This window comes from Nomascus leucogenys, chromosome 13, assembly GCF_006542625.1.
Source record: "Nomascus leucogenys isolate Asia chromosome 13, Asia_NLE_v1, whole genome shotgun sequence".
Lineage (NCBI taxonomy): Eukaryota > Metazoa > Chordata > Mammalia > Primates > Hylobatidae > Nomascus > Nomascus leucogenys.
Window position 1 is genome coordinate 71552317 of NC_044393.1, and position 25243 is coordinate 71577559.

The 25243-nt window shown below is 37.1% G+C and overlaps 1 protein-coding gene across 10 annotated transcripts in view; it reads right to left on the reverse strand.

Moving 5' to 3' along the window:
- The window catches only part of CADPS2 (calcium dependent secretion activator 2), a 564312-nt gene that overhangs the window by 95350 nt on the left and 443719 nt on the right, over positions 1–25243 (reverse strand). For all 10 annotated transcript variants that reach the window (XM_030826808.1, XM_030826805.1, XM_030826801.1 and 7 more), the window contains 3 exons: positions 23567–23587; positions 2553–2656; positions 583–591 (listed from right to left, as the gene is read on the reverse strand). In XM_030826808.1, the coding sequence (XP_030682668.1) occupies positions 583–591; positions 2553–2656; positions 23567–23587 (134 nt within the window). The remainder of the gene's footprint in view (positions 1–582; positions 592–2552; positions 2657–23566; positions 23588–25243) is intronic.

Genomic DNA, 25243 nt, shown 5'->3' on the forward strand with positions numbered 1-25243 from the left:
CCTCTTAGCCCTGTAAAGTAAACTGCCACTGTGGAGAGAGGGAGAATGAAAATAAAAGGAGCTGACATGCGAGCCACTTGAAGGTCTCTTTGAGGCAGATACATTAACCTCCACCAAGGGAGCTGAGCCAGGTGCTCTTTCATGGAGCAAAGGAACTCTAGATTGAACACCCAGCAAAATAAGTATCAGTGCAGAATGCAGTCCACCAACTCACTCTGGAAGTCAGTCTGGAATCAGACCAATTCACTCCCCAATATTGTTCAGAGAAAACGTGAGATTTTCTGTTTTGTTTTGTTTTTTAAAGGACAAAAAACAACCAAAGACACAAACCAAATATCAACATCCCTTCAGTCATGTTTTACTTAGATGGCCATCAGTAACTATGCAAGCAATTATTAATAAGATACATACACAAAACAATATGACAAAAATCAGCACATTCAAAGAAAAACAGACATTCTGTAATTTCAAAGAAAGGACTAATTGGCTTTAAAATGAACTACAATCAGAGTAGATTGTATCTTAAATTCACATAAAAGAGGTATCCTATGCTAATAAAATAGCGGAAATCATTTTACTCACCTCTCTTCCCTGAGGGTTTCCAAGAATTTGGAAGCATTGCAGAGTAGAACAATTGCCATAGTGTTACAAAACATCTTTAAAAAAGGTCATCATAATAGTCCTATATTTCAGTATCTAGTATAGTGATATTTATGAATAATGATTATTTCTATTTAATAAAGTCAACTGTATTTTGTGGATTAGTAAATAATATATACATTTTAATTGTTTGGATACATTATACTTTGAAAAGCATTTTAGTGATTGCAAGAAGTACAACTAACATTTAATTTTTAGTTTTTGTAAAATGTTTGAGAATAAAAGATATACCTGTTTTGCTGAAATATATACTGCAATTGAATATCCAATTATTAATAGATTTTTTAATTCAAAAATCCTAATATTCTGACAATAATACCTTTTAACAAAAGACAAAGACAAAACATACATATATTTTATCACATAATCACTTTCATTGTAACATAGCTGTGGTACCAGCCTAGAAAAGAACCTCCTGGGAATTCATTTCAAATTATTGAAGCAGCTGTTTCTTCAGTTTAAAATAAAATATCCATAACAAGTTCACACATGACAGATGCAAGCTAAAAACTAGATTCCACAGTGTGAGCTAAAAGCAGATGTTTTGAATGATCATATTTATAACCAGATATCATATTTATAACCAGATACAATAAATCTTAGTTACCTATAGTAAGGATTCATGAGTACTCTTTTCTATGAATTGGCTTAAAATGTAGTTCCTTTAGTTTCTTAGATTTTTTAGAACTAGGCTTCATTAAATACAAAAATTCTGTAAACTCATATGTATTTGGTCATTTTTATTCTTGCTCATTTCATGTGCTTCCTCAAGAATAAAAGCACTGTCAGGGCACTGACATTTATTATATTTATTTAATGCTACACATTCTCCCCACCCAACTCAAAGTCAGAAAACTCTTTCATTTTTGTTAATAAACTCATGGCTATTAGAAAGAATGAGAATTTTAAGTCTCAGAATATGCAGTTTGCTTGGTGAAAAGCCACTCCAGATCTTTAGTGAATGTTAATATGTAATTAGAACTTTAAACAATTATAAACAATACAGGTTTGATTAAAACTTAATTCAAAAAAGTGAAAAGTTCAATGTTGAGAGTGAAAGCCTGGAGTTATCAACCATATACTTATGATTGTTTTCTACTAAAGTTTTGTCTTACAGTGTATCACAAATTTTCCCCTTCCACGTTAACTTACTTTTCTAAACCTAAGCAATCACGGCATAGGGGAAAAGCACATGATGCAGCATTGCAAGATGGGTTTGTGTTCTGTCTTTGCCTCTTACCAGTTACACATTTGGACTGAAGGCAATGCAGGTTGATTAATTATAGGACTTTTCTGTAGCCCTTGCTGTTAACTAACTGCCCTCAATGAAAGGCAGGCAAACTGTTTATGGAATTGTGTCAGAAATAGAGTGAGATTTCTTTCCTTTGTTACTGCAGTCTTGCTATTACCAATGAGACAGCAAATAGAGAACCAAAAAAAAAAAAAAAAAAAAAAAAAAGCCCAGTAGAAATTACCCCTTGGTTTGGGACATAAAAATCTCTTCTTGCAGAATAGCTCTGAAAGTTGCCTTAGGGTCATTGCAAGCCCTCTTGTGGTCATTAACTTTCCCCCTTCTTCAATAACTGATGAGCTAATTTCTCATGGCACAGATCCCATCAGTGTTTGTTGTCAGGAATAAACATGAAATTATACACACACACAATTGCTTTGTAATATATAGGAGTTATGTTTTTAGAAAATTCACATGTTCTCATATGTAAATGTGCAATGGGATGTACAGTGATGCAGTGAAACACTGCTTATCATTGGTGCTTATTCATTAAATATTCAGATATGTATCAAGACTATGGGCAGGCCACTTATTCAGTGTAGCCACAACCATGGTGAAGCCTTACATATAGCTTTATACTACAGTGAAAACAGGTCATCACCTCTGCGTGATGCTCTTCATTCTGCTGTAAGACTTCTATGCAGAGCTCTGCCAGATGAAGAATCTCTTCCAGCTTTCTAGCAGGAGACGCCTGGTTCATGGTCTCTATGTGAAAAAAAATCATAATCATGTTACCTTGAAAATAAAAAGCCCAACATGTTTGGAGACGTAATGATGAGACTAGAATGTTGAAATAGAATGAGAAATAAGAAATACAAGAAATACAAATGAATACATTATAAAAAAAAAAAACAGTTCACCAGATTGCAGGAAATATTTCACCCACAAAGCAATGACAGGGAACTGCAAGTGCTTTGCCATTTAATATATAAGAACAGGTGCATCAGCACATTAGATGCTCAACTTCTGCAACAAACAAGTTATAATTCTCCTCAAGGTCAGCAACACAAAGAGAGCAGATACCACAGTCTTTTCTTTCTCTCTGTATTGTATTATCAGTACAATACCATTCTCACCAGATGAGTCATTCCTGGCATTAGCAAAACCCATGCTTTTTTGTTGCTATTTAAATTCCCAGCCCGAAATGTCTATAGTTCATGTTGATCTTAAATTCAAGAAGTACAAAGTCACCTAAAACAACTCTGACAGCTAGCAATTGACTGATTTCCTCCCTATTTCCCAGCCACCATCCCACCCCACCTTTCCAACTGAGGGGGTTGTGGGGGAGGAAGGCAGAAGTGTTCTTTGAAGCTGAAGGTTCTTTCTGCAGTAAGCCGAACTGGTATAAAAAGGAGACCACAATAAGATTAAGTGCAGTTACCTGAAATTCTGCTACAGAGAAGGCAAAGTAGTTATTTTCTAAGATTCAACAAGCTGGCAGAAATTAAAGAGGCCCTGTGTAATGAAACTGTTTCAAAACAATGTAAAGATCAGTTCCCAATAAGGACAATAAAGATAAGTGTTGTCAGGGATTCATAGGCTCTTTCTCTTTGCTCAGCAAGGAGGTTGTGAGGAAAGAAAATCTAATTTTCAGTAAAAGAGATTCTTCTGGAGAACTTAAACACCATTTTTTTTCCTGCAACACTTTTCCCTTGATTTACTTCTTCCTAAAACCTCAGCCTTAAATTTGGAGGAGACACTTTCATTTGCTCTGTTCTAATGTATTCGGATGTACAATGATGCATTGAAACACTGCTTACGATTGGTGCTCATTCATTAAATATTCATTATACACTCACTGTAGCTCAGACACAGTGCAATGTACTGATGTGGAGTTCACATCCCTCAACCCTCAAGCCATATACACTTCCTACTATATTCCCCTACAGAATGGAAAGCCATTGCTCCTCTGTGACAAGGTTCAAAAATTACAATAATTCTTTAGAAAAATCAGTGTGAAACACCAAATAGTCAAGTGTGCCTATAATGTTGCTGGCTGTAGGAAGTAGAAGGCAGTATGAGACATACTTCCAATCTCAACTCAGAACCAGCAAATCTCTACTGAAAAGATCCATAGACATGAATGATCAAATGTTTCATCTGTTCCATGAACATTTCAACATCCTCAAAGAAGCATGAAGTCAAGGAGGCTCATGACTTTGCATGACAACCTACTTAATTTGGGGGCCGCTCTAGCTGTTCTAGTTTCGTCAGGAAGAGAAGGCCCCTAGGAAAAGTTTGAAAGCACCATGAGGCAAACCTACTGGTGATGCAGGAAATGTGAGGGAAGACTGCTGAAAGCAGGTCTAGGGGAGACATCGGGGGAAGGTAAGCCTGAAGCATGGTCTTAGAAATAACAAATGACCGGGGAAGAGGAGGAGGAATTTTTAGAGAAGAAATACTGTATGACACAGATGAGGTGGATTTTGGAGAAAGGTGATAATAACAACCATTAGAAATGTTACAGTTTCAGGCAGGCGGATCACCTGAGGTCAGGTGTTCGAAACCAGCCTGGCCAACACGGCGAAACCCCGTCTCTACTAAAAATACAAAAATTAGCTGGGCCCCGGTGGTGGGCACCTGTAATCCCAGCTACTCAGGAGGCTGAGGCAGGAGAATCGCTTGAACCCGGGAGGCAGAGGTTGCAGTGAGCCAAGATCGCACCATTGCACTCCAGCCTGGGTGACAGAGGGAGACTCCGTCTCAAAAAAAAAAAAAAAAAAACAAGGGAAATGTTACATTTTCTTGAGAGCCAATTATGTGTCAGGCACAAGCCGGGGCACTTCCCATGTGTTAGCACACACATTTTCCTAACAGCTTTGTTTTTTATTCATGTAACTCACAGATAAGGAAACATGCTCAAAAAGATAAATGCAACAGCTAAAAAGCAGTGAAGGTGAGACTTGAACATGTGGGCTCTTGTACTTGCCTGGCTGGAGTTAAGAATGTGCTAAGAACGATGGGTGATTATGGGAGACATTAAGATAATAAGCAGACTAGATGACTATATCCTATGAATAACTTGGGGCAAATGTTTCTTAGCAGGGCCTCAGAATAAATTAATTTTAGGAAAATGTATTTGGTGGTTGTGTCCAACAAGGATTGGTGAAAGTGTGTGATATGGATCCTGAGAGTCTGGTTTAGTAGAATAGTGAACTATGGAAAGATGATAGTAGGAATAGAAAAGAAGGGAAAGATGCACAGACACTCCAAAGGAAGAATTTGTGAGCCATTGTTGAGTGGCTAGAATTTGCAGGCCAGAGAGGAGTATGACTCTGAGGTTTGGAGACCTCATGGCTCAGAGAATGATGATGCACGGTTGATAAAGTTAGGCAATGGGTCTTCAATGGACCATCCCATATATTTTAGCACTAATTACATTGCCACATAAGTGTGATTTAAAATAAGTTAAATATTCTAAACTAAAAAAAATTGTGCATTGTAAAATCTACAAACATGCAGAGTTAGGCTATCTGAATCTTTGCCTGACAAACTGCTGCTCTGCTTCAAGATTCTACTTTAATGCTACCTTAAAATTGGACCTTCTCAGAGTTCTGGGCCTGAATGAGTTGCTCCTCTCTCTGAGCTCCCCTATTACAGGCTCATGAGTCTGTTGCTAAACTGTACTAGATCAAAGTCAGAAACTGATTCTCATTCATACGATTATCTTGTGCAGGCTTTGGACCATGGCAGGTATTTAATGAATGTTTACTGAGAATGCAGCAGAATAATTATGGGAGGAAAAGAATGTTAAAAAATTCAATCAATACCCCCAAATTTTTAACTTTACATGTGATTGCAAAGAGCTCATCTGTATCTAATACATCAAGGGTGGATAAGAGAGCGTGCTCACGATAAAACGCAGCTGTAGTCTGAGAACACTTCTCGAATAACTGACAAATGTTTAGTTCTGAAATTCTTAAAGAAAAAGCTTTCTTCAGAAACAAAAACTTTGTCAGAAAATGTCTTCAAAATAACTTTTAAGCCTCAAGAGCATATCACTTATCTTTCTTAATTTCTCCATTTTTAGATGACGAGTATTAAGTTTGGGAGTCAGAGGGTTCTTGAACCCCTTAAATTATGTACTAATTTTTGTATGTAGAGGCATTTTTGGGGTAGGGGAGAAAGACCGTATCTTTCATCAGATTCTCAAAGTTGTCTATAAACCAAACAGATGCTAAGAAGCACTGAACCAGATAATTTCTAAAATTCCTTCTAGCTGAAGCAATCTATGCCTCCCATAAATGTTACACTTAGATTTTGCATTATATTATTTCAATGGACTCATATATGTGTATAACAAGTTTTTCATAAAGAAAGATAAAGGAAATAAAATTTATTTATGTATCAAAGATTAGAAATTTATTTCTCCTACATACTTTAGTGCTAGGGACTAGCACTATTTGAATCTTTGCCTAACTCTGCATGTTTACACATTTTACAATGCACAATATTGTTTCAGTTTAGAATATTTAACTTATTTTAAATCACTAAAGTATATAGGAAAAATAAATCCTGCATACTCTTCTGAATCCTCACAAGCATTCTGCAAACTAGATAATCATGATCCTCCATTTCCAGAGTCTTGGAGAGGTTGAAGGTGTCTGAGGTTATACAGTTTGTTGCTGGCTGAGATGACATTAAATTCTTACCTCTGATGTCATACAGACAGAAATAATACTACAATGATTTGAATTACTACAATTCTTTTTCATTGTCAACTTTCTGAATAAAAATCACACAGAAATGCCCCCACTCCATATCCTTAGCCACAAGTATGCAATAGTAGAAAAGCATCACAGAACCAACCTCAGAACTTATTATGTGTGAATCTTTCAAAATCAGCTATTACATGTGACACTATCTTAAGTACAAACTCTGAGAGTACCCTGTGTTCTAGTGAAATTTAAAAACATTCTAAAACATTTATTCTTCCTAGATTAAGTTTATTGAGAGGATCAAAACTTTGTACTTGAACATAATAGCCACTCTAATACTTTAAATAGATAGCATTTTATCAAGTACACTGTGTGTCCTGTCTCTGGTTTCACCCATTTGGCTACGGCCAAGAAGTTTAATGCATTCTATAGTCATAATTCTATTAGATAACAAGGTTATCAATAGCTCCATTAAAAAGCCGAACATTGGGAATATTTGAGAATTCTTCCTTAAAATGTTTTTTTCACTCATTTTGTAACATATCCAAAGCATTACAGATGCCTCTACATCCTTCAAGCTTCACACCAAATTGCTGATTGTTGTAATACATTTCAAACAGTGACATTTAAAACAAACATGCCAAAAGTAGCAAGGTTTCTTGATGAATTTCAATGCATTGTTCTTGGCTATGATTCTTCTTCGCTCTGGAACACTTTTGGCTTTCTGTAACACACCTTGGCTCATTGAAACAATTCATTTTTAATTATACCTCCGTACATTTAAGGAGAGATCCTACTGGGGAAGGGGAGGGAAGATGGAAAGATGTAAAAAGACAGCTTGACTGTTTGTTTTGGTAGGGTTTCATTCTACTCCATGGCTTCAGAAAGGGGCATACCCCTGGCACACTGGACTGGGCTGCCTCCCTTGCTGCTATTCCCTGTCAGAGTCCCTGTGGTGGATGCACAGTGATGCTCATGGTGAACCAGGATGTGGGAAGAAGACCAGTAAGATACCTTCCTTTTTATCCATATATGATATGCAGTAATTTGTCATGCTTTGACCTTAACTTAAAAAATTTTTAAATTGATGAATAAAAAAGTATTTGCTAATAATCCTACATGATGATTTATGTATATATTATGTAACAATTGTCACAAATTAATTTTGATAAGAGAGATTTTAAATATCCTCACCTCCACTCACCATGATCTTAACTTTTAATGAGCTGACTGTATCTGTACTTGCAGCTAAACAATAAATAGTGTTGAAGATGGTGTTAGATTGAAGGACTATGGAAATAATTCCATCCCAATACTTCCCTGTCTTCTTCCCTCCTTTGCATCTAGGCCATGATGATCAGCTAGGGAGCATGAAAAAATAATTCCTGTATATGCATTCATTTCTTCTTTGGTTTTTAAACTCCTCAGATTCCGTGGCCCTGAATTTGATTCAACAAACATTTTATTCCATGTAAGATACTTCGCCAGCCACTGAGGGGATACAATGATTAAGAATATATTATTTCTGTCTTCAAAGAATTTATATACATCTCTTTCTAACCAGATTATAAGGTAGAATATGGCAACCTATAATCCATTTTTGGTCAACATAAAGAAGATCTGTTATAAAGTCTGTAAAGAGAGTGAATTAAATGTAAGCAGTATGTAAGAACAGGGTTATTAGCTTGCAAGAAATAGGATCAAAGATGCATCAATAAGAAGGCTTTAAATTGCTATGTATATCATATGGAGTTTTTCAGAATGAAATTATTGTGGTAGGTATGTGTTCGAGTTTACAAAGCTAGCAACAGTCCAAAGTGGAAGTCTTCCACCTCTTCCCCTCCCATCCAGAGAAAAGCATTCACTCACTCCTCTGCTTCTTCCCTCTCCAGCTAATGACTATATATCAGATGGATGGATGATGAAAAAGTCCTGACGTTCAGGAGATAGCTGAGGTGAGAAACACAAAAATCTTAATAAGGGACTGTAGGGATAACTTCGGAAAATCAGAAAAGAGGTGTGGAAAAAGGGAGAAAATGGGAAAATCTCCACTATCTAGTGAAACAAGGGAAAGGAAGGACTACAGTTCGGCAACAGCAGGGATATGAGCACACGGAAGCAGTCACCTGGGGCACTCTCTGAAGTGAGGCCCAAACAGTAAGGCTTTACTTTGAGAGCTTGTAAAGAACAAGGACATTAGGGGCCAAGGGCACAGTATCTAATTTCTTCTACGTGGAACCCCAAATGTCAGCCAGTAACAAGGACTGTCAGCCTACTCTCTTGTGGACTGCTTGCTGGCAAAACTTATCTACCATTAGGCCCAGCTGAAGAAATGGTGGAATGGATCCTTTCTTTTCCCTCTCCCCACTAAAGGAGATAGTGATTGATCCCCTAGCTGTTCCCTTGCAGAAATATAAAGCAACATTACATTACACACTCTCACACACATATACACAATGCTTTAGGCACAGAAACAAATTGTCCTAATTACAGAGATCAGAAAATACTCTATCTTAGGTAACTCATTAATGTTAGATGCCGTCTGTTCATTTATAAACCATAATCCCCTGGCCAGGCACTGTGGCTCATGCTTGTAATCCCAGCACTTTGGGAAGCTGAGGTGGGTGGATCACTTGATGTTAGGAGTTCGAGGCCAGCCTGGCCAACATGGTGAAACCCCGTCTCTATTAAAAAAAAAAAAAAAAATTAGCCTGGCGTAGTGGCACACGCCTGTAATCCCAGCTACTTGGGAGGCTGAGGCAGGAGAATTGTTTGAACTCCGGAGGCAGAGGTTGCAGTGAGCTGAGATCGCACCACTGCACCACAGTCTGGGTGACAGAGTGAGACTCTGTCTCAAAATAAATAAATAAATAAAAATAAAAATAAATAAACCATAAGTCCTTTTAGTTTACCTTAGCTAGCCAGGGAATTTCTACTGGATCCCCAGTCTGCTCTAATTTGAATCTTAACTCTGATATCAACATCCTCCCTCTTTGCATAGTACAGACTGATGACTCAGTTGGAAAGTCTAAATTTTTATCTAGATTTTCTGACCCATCCTCCAGCTCTGGCTACAGCAACCTGTGGTAATTTACATGGTGCCAAAGTCTAGGACAAGTAGGCTCCAGGAGGTCAATCCTGGCCAGATCTCAATACTTACAGGCTTTCTTATTCCAAGATAGGAGAGTGGGAAATTAGGTACTTCCTTACCCATTAAAAAAATAACCCATTCCTGTCCCTGCCATCTGTCTGCCAGTTTTTAGAACTTGTGGCTAGGTGCACCTAAGGAACTTTTGGACTCAGTACCCTAGAGGAGATAGTATACAACTTGTTTAGAAGACTGCCTCAAAATCTGGGGGTGAGGTGGTTCCCAAAACCCAACTTACTTTTTTCAGTTCTTTAGGGTCAACTGGCCTATAATTGCTCCACTATCTGTGACATCGCTAAGACCTGGCTTTGCCAACTAATGAAAGAAAATGAGGAATCATTGACTCTCTCCTGGTTTACCTGACTGCAACCCAAATGATATTATGGTTCCACAAGTGTTGGACTATGTACTGCTTTCATCAATGAATGGAGTACCTTCAGTATAGATCTCCATTTCTCGGCTTCAGCATGCATCAGAATCACCTGGAGGACTTGCTAAAACACAAACTGCTTGGCATCATTCCGAGTTTCTGATTCAGTAGGTCTTGGATGAGTCCCAAGAATTTGCATTTCTAACAAGTTGCCAGGTGATGCTTATGATGCTGGTGTAGGGAATGCACTTCGAGAACTACCAGTGGTTATGAAAAGCAAAGTTAAAAACAAAGGTGACCTACGTAAACTTTGATTATTTCCTCCTTTCCCTGAAATCAAGCTATACCTTTATATAAACCTTATTTCAGGTAAAAGGTGACTTTTTCTGCAGAATCCGAACTGATTGCCAGATAGGATAGTGTCCACATTTGGGAAATCCTATATATAAATGAAAATAATTAATCCAGGATGGTATAGCCTCCCGCTAGGTATTTAAAATCCACACAAATACTAATGCCACATTTGTTTGAAAACAATAGATCTGTGGCCTCCTAATTCCATGGCTTCCTTTGGGACCAACTCATTTAATGACTCTGCCATTTAAAGTAAGATTTGCGGTTAATATTTCCCTGGAATTAACCATGCTAATAACAGTGCTTTGGAATAATTGTTCTGTCATCACAGTCACATTAACTACTTTACCTAGATTATCTTTCGCATCGGTAAATTCACTGTAAGCCAATGGCCAGCTGTTGAACAAAGGAGAATTGGCCACTAGAGTATAGGCCAATGACAGCTGGGCTGAATCCAAACTGAGCAGTCTCCATAAGCCAACAGTAAGTGCTGACCCATGAGTGGTGAGCCATAAAACGTCAGGTACATGTGAGGTAAAACTCAGTGACTCTGTGAGACTATCTTGGGGTGAAATACTGAGGCATAATCTCCTCTAAAGATCTTAAAGTAAGAGATGATAGTGATGGAATTACAGAGAATAGATTACTAGAACACACAAGCAAAAATTAATATTTGGTTTATCATTTGTCACAGGCTTCTATTCTTACATGATTTATAAGAGGCGGGAGACACATTTGGCCCAATTTGAGTTTTATTAAAGTTGTCTTTTCATTGAGACCTTGGCTCTCCCAAAGTTTATGAAGTAAGAAAAGCTAAGGTCTCACAGGGACAAATATGTCTACAGCATTGCTGGCTGCAAAGACTACGAAGGCTTGAGGGAGAAGAAAGTTTTCTATGCTGTCTACTTAGTTTGCTCTGGATAGTTCTGGATATAACTGTGTTATAGGATTTTAATGATAGCATAAAATTTTTCCAGTGGTAATTTTGCCAGCTAATTGTGTAATAGCTTTTTTTTTTTAAATTTTTTTTTGGACAGAGTCTTGCTCTGTCACACGGGCTAGGGTGCAGTGGCGTGATCATGTCTCACTGCAGCCTTGAACCTCCAGGCCCCAGGCCCAAGCAATCCTCCCACCTCAGCCTCCTAAGTAGCTGGAGGGGTGCACCACCATGCCCAACTAATTAAATTTCTTTTTATACAGATGGGGTCTCACTATGTTGCCCAGGCTCATCTCAAATTCCTGAGCTCAAGTGATCCATTTTTACCAGCCTCCCAAAGTGCTGGGATTACATTCGTGAGCCACCATACTCAGCCATACATTTTTTAAAAGATTGATCTCTGCTGGGTGCCATGGTTCACGCCTGTAATCCCTGCACATTGGGAGGCCGAAGTGGGTGGATTGCTTGAGTTCAGGAGTTCAAGACCAGCCTGGGCAAAGTGGCAAAACCCTACCTCTACCAAAAAAAAAAAAAAAAATAATCCAGGCATGGTGGTGTGTGCCTGTGGTCCCAAGCTACTCAGGAAGCTGAGGGTGGAGGATCATTTGAGCCTACCTGGGAGGCGGAGGCTACAGTGAGCCATGATTGCACCAGTGCACACCAGCCTGGGTGACAGAGTGAGACCCTGTCTCAAAAAAGACTGTTCTTTAGCCATGTCATATACACAATATATGTGTATATACACACATACACATTCAGTAGCTGAAACTGATGAATAGTCCCCTCCCTGGTGTGTTGTTCTTTATATATACATTTTATCTGTTTTTTTTCTAAATATTATTTAAATTCAGAAACTGAAAATCAAATACTGAATCACATAAAGTCTATAGCATCTTTAATATCATGCCTATTCCTTCCTGTTTTTTAATTGCACTTACCTAATACATTCTTTCCATGTCATTTGTTTTATTCATAAAAGGAGCACCAACACACCTCCACTCTCACTTCCTGCCTGACCCTTGCTTTAACTCTTTTTTCCATACTCAAGGAGAATGTTTGCCTGTGAACAATGGGGATACAGGCAAGGCAGAGCACAGCAAGGCACGAAGATGAAGATGGTCTGTTCCGTGGGCAATGGCAGGGGACAGGGACTCCAGAGGCTTGCCAGCTACAAGGCAAGCGAAGGAGAAGGAAAGAGAAGATATTTGGAGACAGTAACCACAATATGAAATATAACATTTGAAAAGATTTGCAGCCTTGGGTGATGAGAAATGAGTCAAAAGATCTTGATGTCTGCATGTATGTCTTTGTTTCTTTTGATACATAATCAAGGTCTTCTAGGGCATGCTAAGATTTAAAGAAAGTCTCTCAATTGGCAAGTGTAAAAGACCAGGTTTACAGAGTAGGGTTGGGCTTAGTGCCATCATGAATATTTCTACAGCTGTAACATCACAAATTTGCCAATCACCGTGAATGTGTGTGCATGCATTGATGCCTCATGGATATTTTAAAGGGCTCCTCTTTGAAATTAAAATATAAATGTGTGTGTGTCTTTTAAAAAGCTTCAACTAGGTCTTTTAATTTATTGCTTGAAACTATATGGTCACTTAGCTAGGGCCTACAAGTAATGAATCCTTCTTAATTTGCCAAACTATTTCATCTGTTCAGTCTTTGGGTACTTATAAACCCTGTTGATAAATAAAGAGGTAGAAACCTGTCAGTTTTCATCACTCTAGTTTTGTACAATTGGAAAAGACTTTTTCATACATGTAACCTACTCAGATTAACAAGGTGCCATGAAAGTCATGCTGCTATGTCTCTTGGTGTACCTGTTGGCACCTGTTAGTAAGTAAATGAGAGGTCACCAGTTAGTTGCTTTCAAATTCAGTCTCTGGAGATTGACAAATTCTATAAAATTGCTTGCGAAAGGAAGAAGCCTTGTTATTTAAAGACTGCATTTATCTGTGAATCCCATTCTATATAAAAGTAAAAAAACAACAAGTACATGACACACTGTCAAGTGAGCTGAGCAAACTGACATCCTTCCTGAGACCTTTTAGAAAACAGGTGTTGAACACTTGTAATGAGATTTCCATGCATCTTCAGAGGAAGTAGGAAAGATTCTAGCAAGGGCTGTTCAGAGTGTTACAGATCATGGCCAAGGAAATAATTCCGAATAAGGAACAAACTGAAGAAGACATTACATAAATGCTGTGTGTGTGTGTGTGTGTGTGTGTGTGTGTGCGTGTTTTAACTTTTTCTTTTTTCTTTTCTTTTTTAGAAGACACATATCCACCAGACAGAAGCATTTTGAAGTATATAATTTTTCCAGATCCTGGGGAATCTGGGATATATTTAATTAACTATTTCTGATCCATTATCTAAGTGTTTTATTTATTTCTATGTAGAAAATGAACTAAAATGGGGGCACGCTATGTTTTATAAGAAAGTTAAAACGATTTTAACTCAGATATTAGACAAACTTGGAAAATCATCTAAGAAGTGAGAAAGTGAAAACCATTGGGGATAATTACAATAAAGAGTACTAAATTTATAGTGGTATTTTCTTCATTGCATTTAGATCTATAATCTCTCTGGAGACCAAGTTTCTATTAGAGAGGAATTGAGTTCATCTGTATCCATTAAATAAGCCCATCATTCAAATAACACTTCCCAAAAACTGTATCATTTTACCACTGATTTGTCTCCCATCTTTGCTATAGATGAAATATATCAGGCTCTCATTTATAGATGGATCCGACCCTATGCTTCTAGTCTGTCTGCTGGATCATGGGCTTTGGTGATGGCTTTGTAACTTGTCTTAGATAACACTTTTTTTCTAAGTTGACTTAGTTACTCAGTATACTTTATTTAAATTTTAAGGTAAATTTATCAAGTTCTTTAAAAAACTAGAATTTTGATAGATACTGCAATGAATTTATAGATTAATTTGAGGGAAGAATTTATATCTTTTTTTTTTTTTTTTTTTTGAGACGGAGTCTCGCTCTGTCGCCCAGGCTGGAGTGCAGTGGTGCAATCTCGGCTCACTGCAAGCTCCGCCTCCCGGGTTCACGCCATTCTCCTGCCTCAGCCTCTCTGAGTAGCTGGGACTACAGGCGCCCGCCACCACGCCCGGCTAATTTTTTGTATTTTTAGTAGAGATGGGGTTTCATCATGGTCTCGATCTCCTGACCTCGTGATCCGCCCGCCTAGGCCTCCCAAAGTGCTGGGATTACAAGCGTGAGCCACTGCGCCCGGCCAGAATTTATATCTTATATTATTAAGTCATCCCTCCTAGGTCATGGAATAGCTCTATCTCTATCTAGATTACTTTCTATGACTTGTGAGTTTCAAAATTTTCTTCATAGAGGTCTATAAAGTTTCGCATGTTTTTATCAAAGCTAATTCCTGGATACCTTACAGTTTGTTTGTTACTGTGAAAGTTATCTCATTTTTGTTAATATGTTTTAGCTAGTTGATTGATGGAGTGGAGCAGTGGTTCTCAATGTGTGGTCCCATGGACCACTGGGAAGACCACCTAAAACCTTTCAGGGATCTTCAAGATCAAAATTACTTTCATAAATAATACTAAATGTTTTTGCCTTTTACATCCTGTTGACATTTACACTAATAGTGCAAAAGCAATAGTACATAAAAATCACTGTTGCCTTAGCATGAATCAAGGCTGCGGTTGCAAATCATAACTGTCATTGTATTCTTTAACACCATGCACTCAAGTAAAAGAAAAAGCCAGTAACATATAAAGCCATACTTGATGAAACAGTAAAAATATTACTTTGATTAAACCTCTGCCCTTGAGTGTGTGTGTGTGTGTGTATGTGTGTGTGTGTGTATTTTTTTTTTTTTTTTTTGAGACAGAGTTTTGCTCTTGTTGCCCAGGCTGGAGTACAGAGGCACGATCATGGCTCACTGCAACCTCTGCCTCCCAGGTTCAAGCGATACTCCTGCTTCAGCCTCCTGAGTAGCTGGGACTATAGCCATGCACCACCATGCCTGGCTAAGTTTGCATTTTTTTAGTAGAGATGGGGTTTCTCCATGTTGGTCAGGCTGGTCTCGAACTCCTGACCTCAGGTGATCTGCCCACCTCGGCCTCCCAAAGTGCTGGGATTACAGGCATGAGCCACTACAGTATGTGTGACAAAATGGGAAGTTTGCCTAAAGCACTTTTGCATATTGAAGTACAATGAATGATTGTCTCAAGGAAAAGTATTTGTGTGACTATTTGTATCCAGGGCATCTCTCCTCCCCACAATTACAGAATCATTTTTGGTAGAAAAGAGTACTGACAACACATAGTTATTCAGAGTTGGCTATTTGGCAGACATTTTCTGAAAAAAACAAATGACTAAAGTAAACATGTCACTTTAAGAAAAACAACCAGTGTTTGTTACTACAATGCTATTATTAGAGTTTTGAAGGAAAATTAGAATTTTAGAAAACTTGTATCTGTTATAAACTTGATAGCTTCTCAATACTTTAAGATGTTTATGATGAGAAGGGTGATATTTAAAGTGGTGATATTTTTGATATAATACTTGCTAATTTAGGGATAACTCAGAAAACCAATATTTTCCAAATAATATATGAAGTTGAAAAATCATGCGCACACACAGCTTTTTTTTTAAATATATATCACAAAACTAAGTTTCAATTTGGTCCCTATCCAGGTGATCACACATACTAGATCAGTATAGCTCAAGCAATGAGTTTTTACAAATCATACATATATTGCTTTATAAACCAAAACCTTGAAGAAATTTATAATTTCCTAAATATTCTAAAGAAAAAGACAACAGGTTATTGTCTTTATTTTAGAGCAAACAATTTGTATCTAACAATTTGTCCCTAATCAACAGGTGACTTAGAAGCAGAAATGATCACAGAGGTTTTACTTTCAGGCCAAGTTCTCATTATCCAAGCCACAGTGTCCAAAAAGCTGAATGGAAATTCTTTAACTACCTGTTCAATTCTTTTTAGGGTGAGGATTCGGTTTAAGATACAAATTACGTTTTGCCATTGTCGGTGCCTATGGGAAGATGAAATTTCAGGTCTATTATTTAGGTGTTAGAAACTTCAGTTCATGGAGACAGACAATACTTAAAATTCAAATTAACTTCCTAAGGAGCCACATAAAACTCTTATCAGAGAAAATGTTACATCATCTTAGAAATATTAGTAAAAATTATTCACCACTAACAAAAAATTGCCACAAACTCTGCAGCTTTTTAAAATAAACACATGGCCTCTAGACACAAACATTCTTAAGCAGAACAGATTTTATTTATTATTTATTGCTATCGTATACTATGGAGTGTTAAATTAAAAAGCCACCCAGATGACACACACATCCTAATGATGTAAGGACTGCCACAGTACAACTTCTCCTCTCAAAGACAGTAGGTACTCTGGGCCTCTGGGAAAGCATCTCTACCCCATTCAACTGAGGCTATGAAAATAAGAACACAGGGGTTAAACCTGGGAACCCGGCAACTAGAAGGCCAAGAAAAATCCTCACCTCCCAAAGACTTTGCTTATTCATTCCATGCTACCTTTTGTTCAGGGCACCCCCACATTTCTAGGTTCACCATAAGCCTAAGTACCAAGTCTATGCAGAAGATCTCATGTCCAGGCAAGTCCTAAGGAGCAGTCTCCCCTTTTATATCTTAAATCACAATATGCTATATAATTTTCAGGAAACAGTAGGAACTGTTATCAAATGTATGACTGCGCTCTTGTCTGTGAGAAAGTCTTTGAACCAAAGAACAAATTGATTCTTCTTTTAAAATAATATCTAATTTGCATCAACAAGGCACATGATTTAAAAAACAATTAGGAAACATGATGCTTCAGTGTTATCTTTGCATGCCAGAATTATAAGTAAAAAAAAAATCTCACTATTATTTAGCTAGTAGGTTAGTGATAAAATTAAAGCAAAGGAGAAAACTAGTTGATTTTTAACAGGATAAGTCAAAATTTCTTAACACAAAAGAGGCAATTCAATGAAATGGTAGCATTTTATAACCCCAAGATTAAAAAGAGCTGCTTTCTAGAAATGTCCAGTTTTCAAAATAACTGTTTCTATGAAACATGCAAATAATTCCCAAGAAAGAAGACAGTTAGAGGGAAGTCCTTTGTTTTATTTAACCCATTACGAAATTTTAAAATCCCTTTATTCTGCAAATTGGTGCTGCCAGTGGAGAATTGGAAGAGTTCCCAATGGAAGAGAACTATGATGATGGAAGAGAACTATGAGTCACAATTAAGCAGCACACTGAATTACAAAAACAATCAAAACAGGCTAGATTACTGGGCATTGTTAATGTAACTGCTATCTATAACCTCTGGCTTCTCTGATCCAGCATTAGCGCTTCCCCCACTTCTTCCTGCCGTGATAAGGGCATGAAATTACGGCTTAATTTTTCCAATCCTGTTATTATAGTGGTTAGTTTTTGCCCTAAAGTTTAATTATTCAGTAATTGGTTTGAAAGACTTTTTGCAAGCCAGTTTGCCAGTTTATGGATGTTCTTTCTGCTATTATGTAGCCTGATAAATTCATTTGTTTATCCAATAAATATTTACTGAGCACCAGATATGTGCTGGGCACATCTCTTGGCACTGTGGATAAGAAGTTGTTAAAATGCAAAATCCTCTGTCCTCCTGGAACTAACATTCTAGGACAATAAGTGGGATGAATGCACTATACATTGTGTTGGATTATAATAAGTGCTGTGGAAGAAAATAAGGCAGGAAAGGGGGATAAATCTTCTGGGCTAGGGGTAAGTTTTGCAAATTTTAATCACTTTCAACACCTGACATCGTGAGGAATGTGGGGGGAAAAATAAACAAAAAGATTTTAACCCAGTGCAAATTTAACTAGACAAGCTCGTCAAGGGCGGGGAGTGTAAGAAGAGATCGACAGATAGTGGGCTCCGAACCTCCCACTTACTAGCTATAGGACTGTAGACACACTATATAACCTCTCAGGTTCAGTTTTCTGAGAAGTAATAATAATGACATTATTTATTGCAAAGTATTCTCTTAAGAAGTAAATTGAGCTGCCTGTAATCCCAGCACTTTGGGAGGCTGAGGTGGGTGGATCACGAGGTCAGGGGTTTGAGACCAGCCTGGCCAGCATGGTGAAACCCCCCGCTCTACTAAAAATACCAAAATTATCCGGGAGGCAGAGGTTGCAGTGGGCCAAGATCGTGCCACTGCACTCCAGCCTGGGTGACCAAGCAAGACTTCATGGGGGTGGGGGCGGGGGTGGGGGTGAGGGTGGGGGTGGAAACAAAGAAATTAGTTGATACATCACATATAAAGTGCTTAGAATAGTGCCTGGTATATAAGCATTTTCTCTTTTTACTAAATAATTATCATTATTTTTGGAAAGAGTGGCTTTTATTAATATTAATCCTTGGCTTTTGTGATGCAGCTGAGGTGTTTATCATAAAATGCCATTACTTTGAATCAGTCTTGGAGGCATGGCAGCCAGTGAAAAGAATGTGAAGAGGGCTCTGGTGTCTGAGAGATGCGAGTATGAATTGCATGTCTGCTCAGTTTTAATGGCAACAGCAGGACCTTGTGCAAGTTAACGCTTTTTTTCAGAAGTCTCAGTGAACTCTCCATAAAATACCTATTTTGTAGAGCTATTTAAGTAACCAGTGAAGCAGTATAAATAGAAAGCCTTTGGGACAGGCCAGGCACTGTGGCTCATGCTTGTAATCCTGGCACTTTGGGAGGCCGAGGCTGGTAGATCACCTGAGGTCAGGAGTTCAAGACCAGCCTGGCCAACATGTGAAACCCCATCTCTACTAAAAATACAAAAAATTAGCCAGGCGTGGTGGCAGATGCCTGTAATCCCAGCTACTTGTAAAGCTGAGGCAGGAGAACCACTTGAACTCGGGAGGCGGAGGTTGCAAACCAGTGCACTCCAGCCTGGGCAACAAGGCAAGACTCTTAAAAAAAAAAAAAAAAAAGAAAAGAAAACCTCTGGGACACACAGGCAGTCAGTAGATGACAAAATTATGATGAATTTTGGGTAGAGCTTTACTCTTTTCTAGAGGGTATAAACTGAGGAAAATTATTAGAATGCTCAAGAGACTACAGTGTCAAAGTATTATCAAGCCATTTGAGTTCTTTAGTTCTTTCACATGTAATTAATATTTTCATTGTTACCCACTTTTAAAAGCATCACCCCACCAAGAACACTTACAAGGTAACCCTGCTAGGTTACCTTGCTACCAAATGTAAATAACATGATATAACTAATATATATAATATATTTTTTGGAGACAGGGTCTCCTTCTGTCACCCACGCTGGATTGCAGTGGCACAATCATGGCTCACTGCAGCCTTAAACTCCTAAGTTCAAGCAGTCCTCCCGCCTCAGCCTTATGAGTAGCTGGGACTACAGGTATGAGCTACTATACTTGGCTAATTGAGGCTTGTGTGTGAGTGGGGGGCGGGGGAGATGGGGTCTCACTATGTTTCTCAGGCTAGTCTTGAACTCCTGGGTTCAAGTGATCCTCCTGCCTCAGCCTCCCAAAGTTCTGGGATCACAGGCATGAGCCACCATGCTCGCCCTGGAATATAACAACATTTCTAAAAAACTCCTGTCGTCTGTTACTTCAGAACATTCTTAAATTTAGTTTTCCCTTCAATCAATTTAAATTACATAAATTACATTGATTTTTCTTTTTTTTTTTTTTTTAGATGGAGTTTCACTCTTGTTGCCCAGGCTGGAGTGCAATGGCACCACCTCAGCTCACTGTAACTTCTGCCTCTCAGATTCAAGTGATTCTCCTGCCTCAGCCTCCCAAGTGGCTGGGATTGCAGGCATGTACCCTCACTCCCAGCTAATTTTGTATTTTTCGTAGAGACAGGGTTTCACCATGTTGATCAGGCTGATCTTGAACTCCTGACCTCAAGTGATCCACCCATCTTGGCTTCCCAAAGTGCTGGAATTACAGGTGTGAGCCATTGTGACCCGCCGATTTTTCTCTTTTCTAAACAAGCATTTAATTTTAATAAAAGTATATTTCCTAGAGTTGCCAACCTGCCCAGTTGACCAGTGGTATGGACTGCTAAGTCACTGTGAGGAGAAGATTTCTGTTTGGTGGAAGCAAGGTATACAGGGGACAAGTCCCTCTTGTTCTCTCCTCTCTTTAAGGAGATCAGGCAACTCCACACATTGCCTCTGCCCCAGGCTTCAAAAAGGGGCACTCTGACCCTTTCATGTCTCCCAGGGGAAGAAGCATAGCTTCTGGAGGTTAAGAATCACCTAAGTCCAGTCCCAGCTGGCTGAGTTATTTATTCCATGGCAGCTGGAAAGCCACGAACAACCCTGAACTTCTTGTTTGTAAACTAAGATGAAAGCTGTTTTTACAACAGGAATGTTGTGGGGGAGAAAAATGCCTTAAGAGGTTTGAAAAAGTTTGCTAAGGAGCATCGGATTGTTGCTATTACAATGTGCTGTCATAAGAGGGGATAATCAGTCCCATATTTTTTTCTAATTCATTTTTCTCTAAAGTGCACTTAGCAATCTTTGTAGGTGTGTTCTTTCTCCTCTTCGTGGCTCTGAGTGTTTTGTTCCTGTCACTTTCTGGGGTCAAATATTGAAAAAGGTAGGGAAAAAAACAACAACAAAGAAATACAGCCCTTAATAGAAGACTTCAGTTAAAAACAACCCAAGCAAACTTGCTTGTAACATTGCATACAAAATTTGACCAAAATGAGAAAACTAGGATTAGGAAGTTTCATCACTTGTCTCTCGCTTCATTGTTTTCAGACGGAACTAACTAATCTCCTACGTCTCTCCAAAGTCCAGAGTGTCTACTTTGTGTCAGCAGGCACAGTGGTGGGTGCTGGGAATACAAGAGTGAACAAGTCAGTAAGGACCCTGCCTGCATGGGGCTGAAGAGAAGATAGAGAGGAGAAACAGATCATAACAGGCACATGTACTTAAATGAATAATTGTGATAAGGGATGCAAGAAAAAAATAATAGAACGTTAAAAATTCAGTGACTCGGCGAACTCTTTCCTAGCAATTTCCTGATGGAATTTCATAACCCCTGTTCATTCCTGTGATTAACAACTTTCAAAGTTAATAACTGCTTACTTTTTATTTAATAGCATTTATGCTTTTTATTCTGTTATTTTCAAGAATGATAAAGGAAGATGGTCCTCTTTTCTTGTTGTAAGAGCCCTCCAAATATCTGTGACAGCTTCCAAATAAGATTAGTGGATATGCTTAAAACATAATGCATACCATTCATATAGCCTCAGGTTTTTTGCTTTAAATTTGTATCAAAAATATTGCTGAACTTTTAGAGATGAATGGCCTATACTTTACCTACAAAGCATTAGCAATCATTCTGACAAAATCAAAGCATTTTCAGTATTCCTAATCAAAATGATCTAATAGAAGCCCTGAGAAAAAGAGAGCTATTCATCAATGACAAAACATCACACTACCAACAGCAATGGAAACAACAAAATGAAAAAGGCAATCTACAGAATGCAAGAAAATATTTGCACACCATACATTTGAGAAAGGGTTCATATCCAAACTATTTAAGTAACTCCAATAACTCAATAGCAGAAACCCAAATAGCCCAACTTAAAAATGAAAAAAGAAACTGAATAGACATCGCGCAAAAGACACACAAATAAATGACCAGCACGTAAATGAAAACGTGCTCAACATCACTAATCTTCAGGGAAATGCAAATCAAAACCACAGTGAGATATCATCTCACACCTGTTAGGATGACTATTATTTAAAATGAACAAACAAAGAAACAAAACAAGAGATAGCAAGTATTGGCAAGGATGTGGAGAAGAAAGAACTCTTGTATACTATTGGTAGAAATGTAATTAGGTGCAGCCACTATGGAAAATAGTATGGAGGTTTCTGTAAAAATAAAATATGGAACTCCAAAGGATTCAGCAATCTCACTTCTGGGTATACAACCAAAAAAATTGAAATCAGGATCTCAAAGAGATATCTGCTCTCCCATGTTCATTGCAGCATTATTCATTGAAAGCAACCTAAATGTTCATTGAGAGATGAATAAAGAAAATGCATAATATACATACGATAGAATATTATTCAGCCTTAAAAAAAGGAATTTCTGGCTTTGTAGTAAGATAAGCCAGTCACAGTACATAATAACACATGATACCACTTATATGAGGAATCTAAAAGAGTTAAACTCATAGAAGCAGAGAGTAGAACAGTGACTGCCAGGGGCTGGGAGAAGAGAACATGAAGTGGTATTATTCATAGGGCACAAAGTCTAAGTTATTCAGGATATATAAGTTATCTAAGTTATTCAAGATATATCTAAGTTATCCTAGATATATTCTATCTAGAATATATATATCTAGATAGAATATATATAATCTAGATAGAATATATATGTCTAGATATATATATCTAGATTCTATATATTCTATCTAGAATATATATATTCTATCTAGAATATATATATTCTATCTAGAATATATATATTCTATCTTAGAATATATATATCTAACTAGAATATATATATTCTATCTAGAATATATAGAATCTAGATATATATATTCTATCTAGATATATATATTCTATCTAGATACATATATATTCTATCTAGATATATATATTCTATCTAGATACATATATATTCTATCTAGATATATATATTCTATCTAGATACATATATATTCTATCTAGATATATATATTCTATCTAGATACATATATATTCTATCTAGAATATATATATCTAACTTATATCTAAGTTATTCAAGATATATTCTAGGGACTTATTATACAGCAGAATGCCTATAGTTAACAATATAGTACACTTTAAGAAATTTCTAAGAGGGTAGCTCTTGTGTTAAATATTTTTATCACAAAATATTAATAATAATAAAGAGGGCAGGAGGAAACTTTTGTAGGTGATGAACAGGTTTATGGTATAGACTGCAATGATCATTTCACAGCTATTTACCTCCAAATTCATCAAGTTGTGTACATTAAATATGTACAGCTTGCCTGTCAATCATGTCTCAACAAAGTGCTTTAAAAATATCACACCACCACATGAGAAACAATGGCTTGTGCATGCAGAAATATTAATTACCTGTTTCCTTTTCTGCTGGGCCTAAAACATAAGAAAAGAGAATTTAGGAGAAAAGCAAACTCTACCCTTGTTGCTCATATAATGTAAAAGGCCACTTCCTTTCTAACTTAAGTTTGATTTGGTTCTTAGTCTAGTCCTGAGGATAAAACACAAATACTTTTTTTTTTTAAGAAAAAAGTAGGGGGAGAGGGAGATGATGAAAAACATAGAAGTTTTTCTCACCTAATGAGCAAGCATTTTGTTGTTGCTATTTTTTAAAGAAGACTGCTCAGCATTCCTACCAGAGTGGGTTGCTAGGATCCATTTTCCAGAATATTCTTCCATTAGACCAGAGATAAGAGAGAAGTGACTTCAGAACGGGAAAAGGTAGGAGAGTTTCCCGCTCACTGTCCATTGGGCCCTACCATAGACTTTTGTCTAACAGAGACTTGTTTTTATGTGTACAAAAAAAAGGTTCTTTATCCATTTAAAATGGATTCTATGGCTATAAAATACAAAGATAAAGTGTACTGCATATATCTTTTCTGTATCCTTGAACAAGTTAATAGTCAAAAATATTAACTCAGTTAAGAGCAAAATGATTCTTACAAGTTTTTTTGGGTAAAGTACATAACATTTACATTAAACACAGTGTTTATTCAAGTTCCCCACAACTTTTATCTTTGTCAGATTTGAAAGGCTTTAATATATCTATTTTAATATCATTTCTTCCAATCTGTGTCAGAATACTCAATACTCTCAAAACATGAAAATTATTTGAATGAGTATTTAAGACTGAAACCCAATGTGTTTATCTTCCACTTTCCCCGAATGATCAAATGTTCATTGCTTTTGCTTTAACACAACATGATATCATAATTAATGAAGTTAAAATGGTAACTAAGGAGGTTTCATGTTGTTACTCTCGTGATATAATATTGGTTGCTATGGTGATGAGATGGCTTTTTTGTTAATCACTCAGGAGGTTGGTTATCGTATGCTTGTTAGAAAGCTTGACCAGATTTGGTGAGAAGAAAGGAGTAATAACACAAACAATTATCATCAGTCTTTTTCCCTACCTGAATTTTGGTAAAACTACACTAATATCAACTGCTTCATAAATTTATGATTCTTTAAGTACCATTTTATATAAAAAGTTACTAAAATTTTATAAAGGATGACTTACTTTTATTTTCAGGTAAGAAACTTTTATTTTCAGGTAAGTATTTAACATTAACTGCATTTTTTTCCTCTATTAGTTAATCCTTCATGTATTATTACATAACCCAGTTTTATGACAATTTGAGCAAAAAATCTGAGGCCTTTCTGTTACTTTTAATTACATAAATTAATGTTGTTGAATAAAACTATTGAATAAAAGCTGATTTTGTGACTTTGCCACAAATTCCAATCTACTTATTGCTAAACATTTAAAAAATTAGTATCCTTAATGAATAAAGCCTGAAAAAAGAAAAACAAAAAGCACAGTTCTCTCAAGAGATCTAATCTTTCAAATGCATCAATACATTGCAAGCAATTAAAAACTGAAGGAAGTTCTATGAGTTTATTTCAGCCCTCAATAATCAACAAGTTTCTTCCTTTTTTGAGTGATACTGAAGAACAGAAAATAAAATTACATAATACTACACTGTTAGTGATCAGGAAAGATTTTGCTGCCTATAGTTTAAATGTTAGACA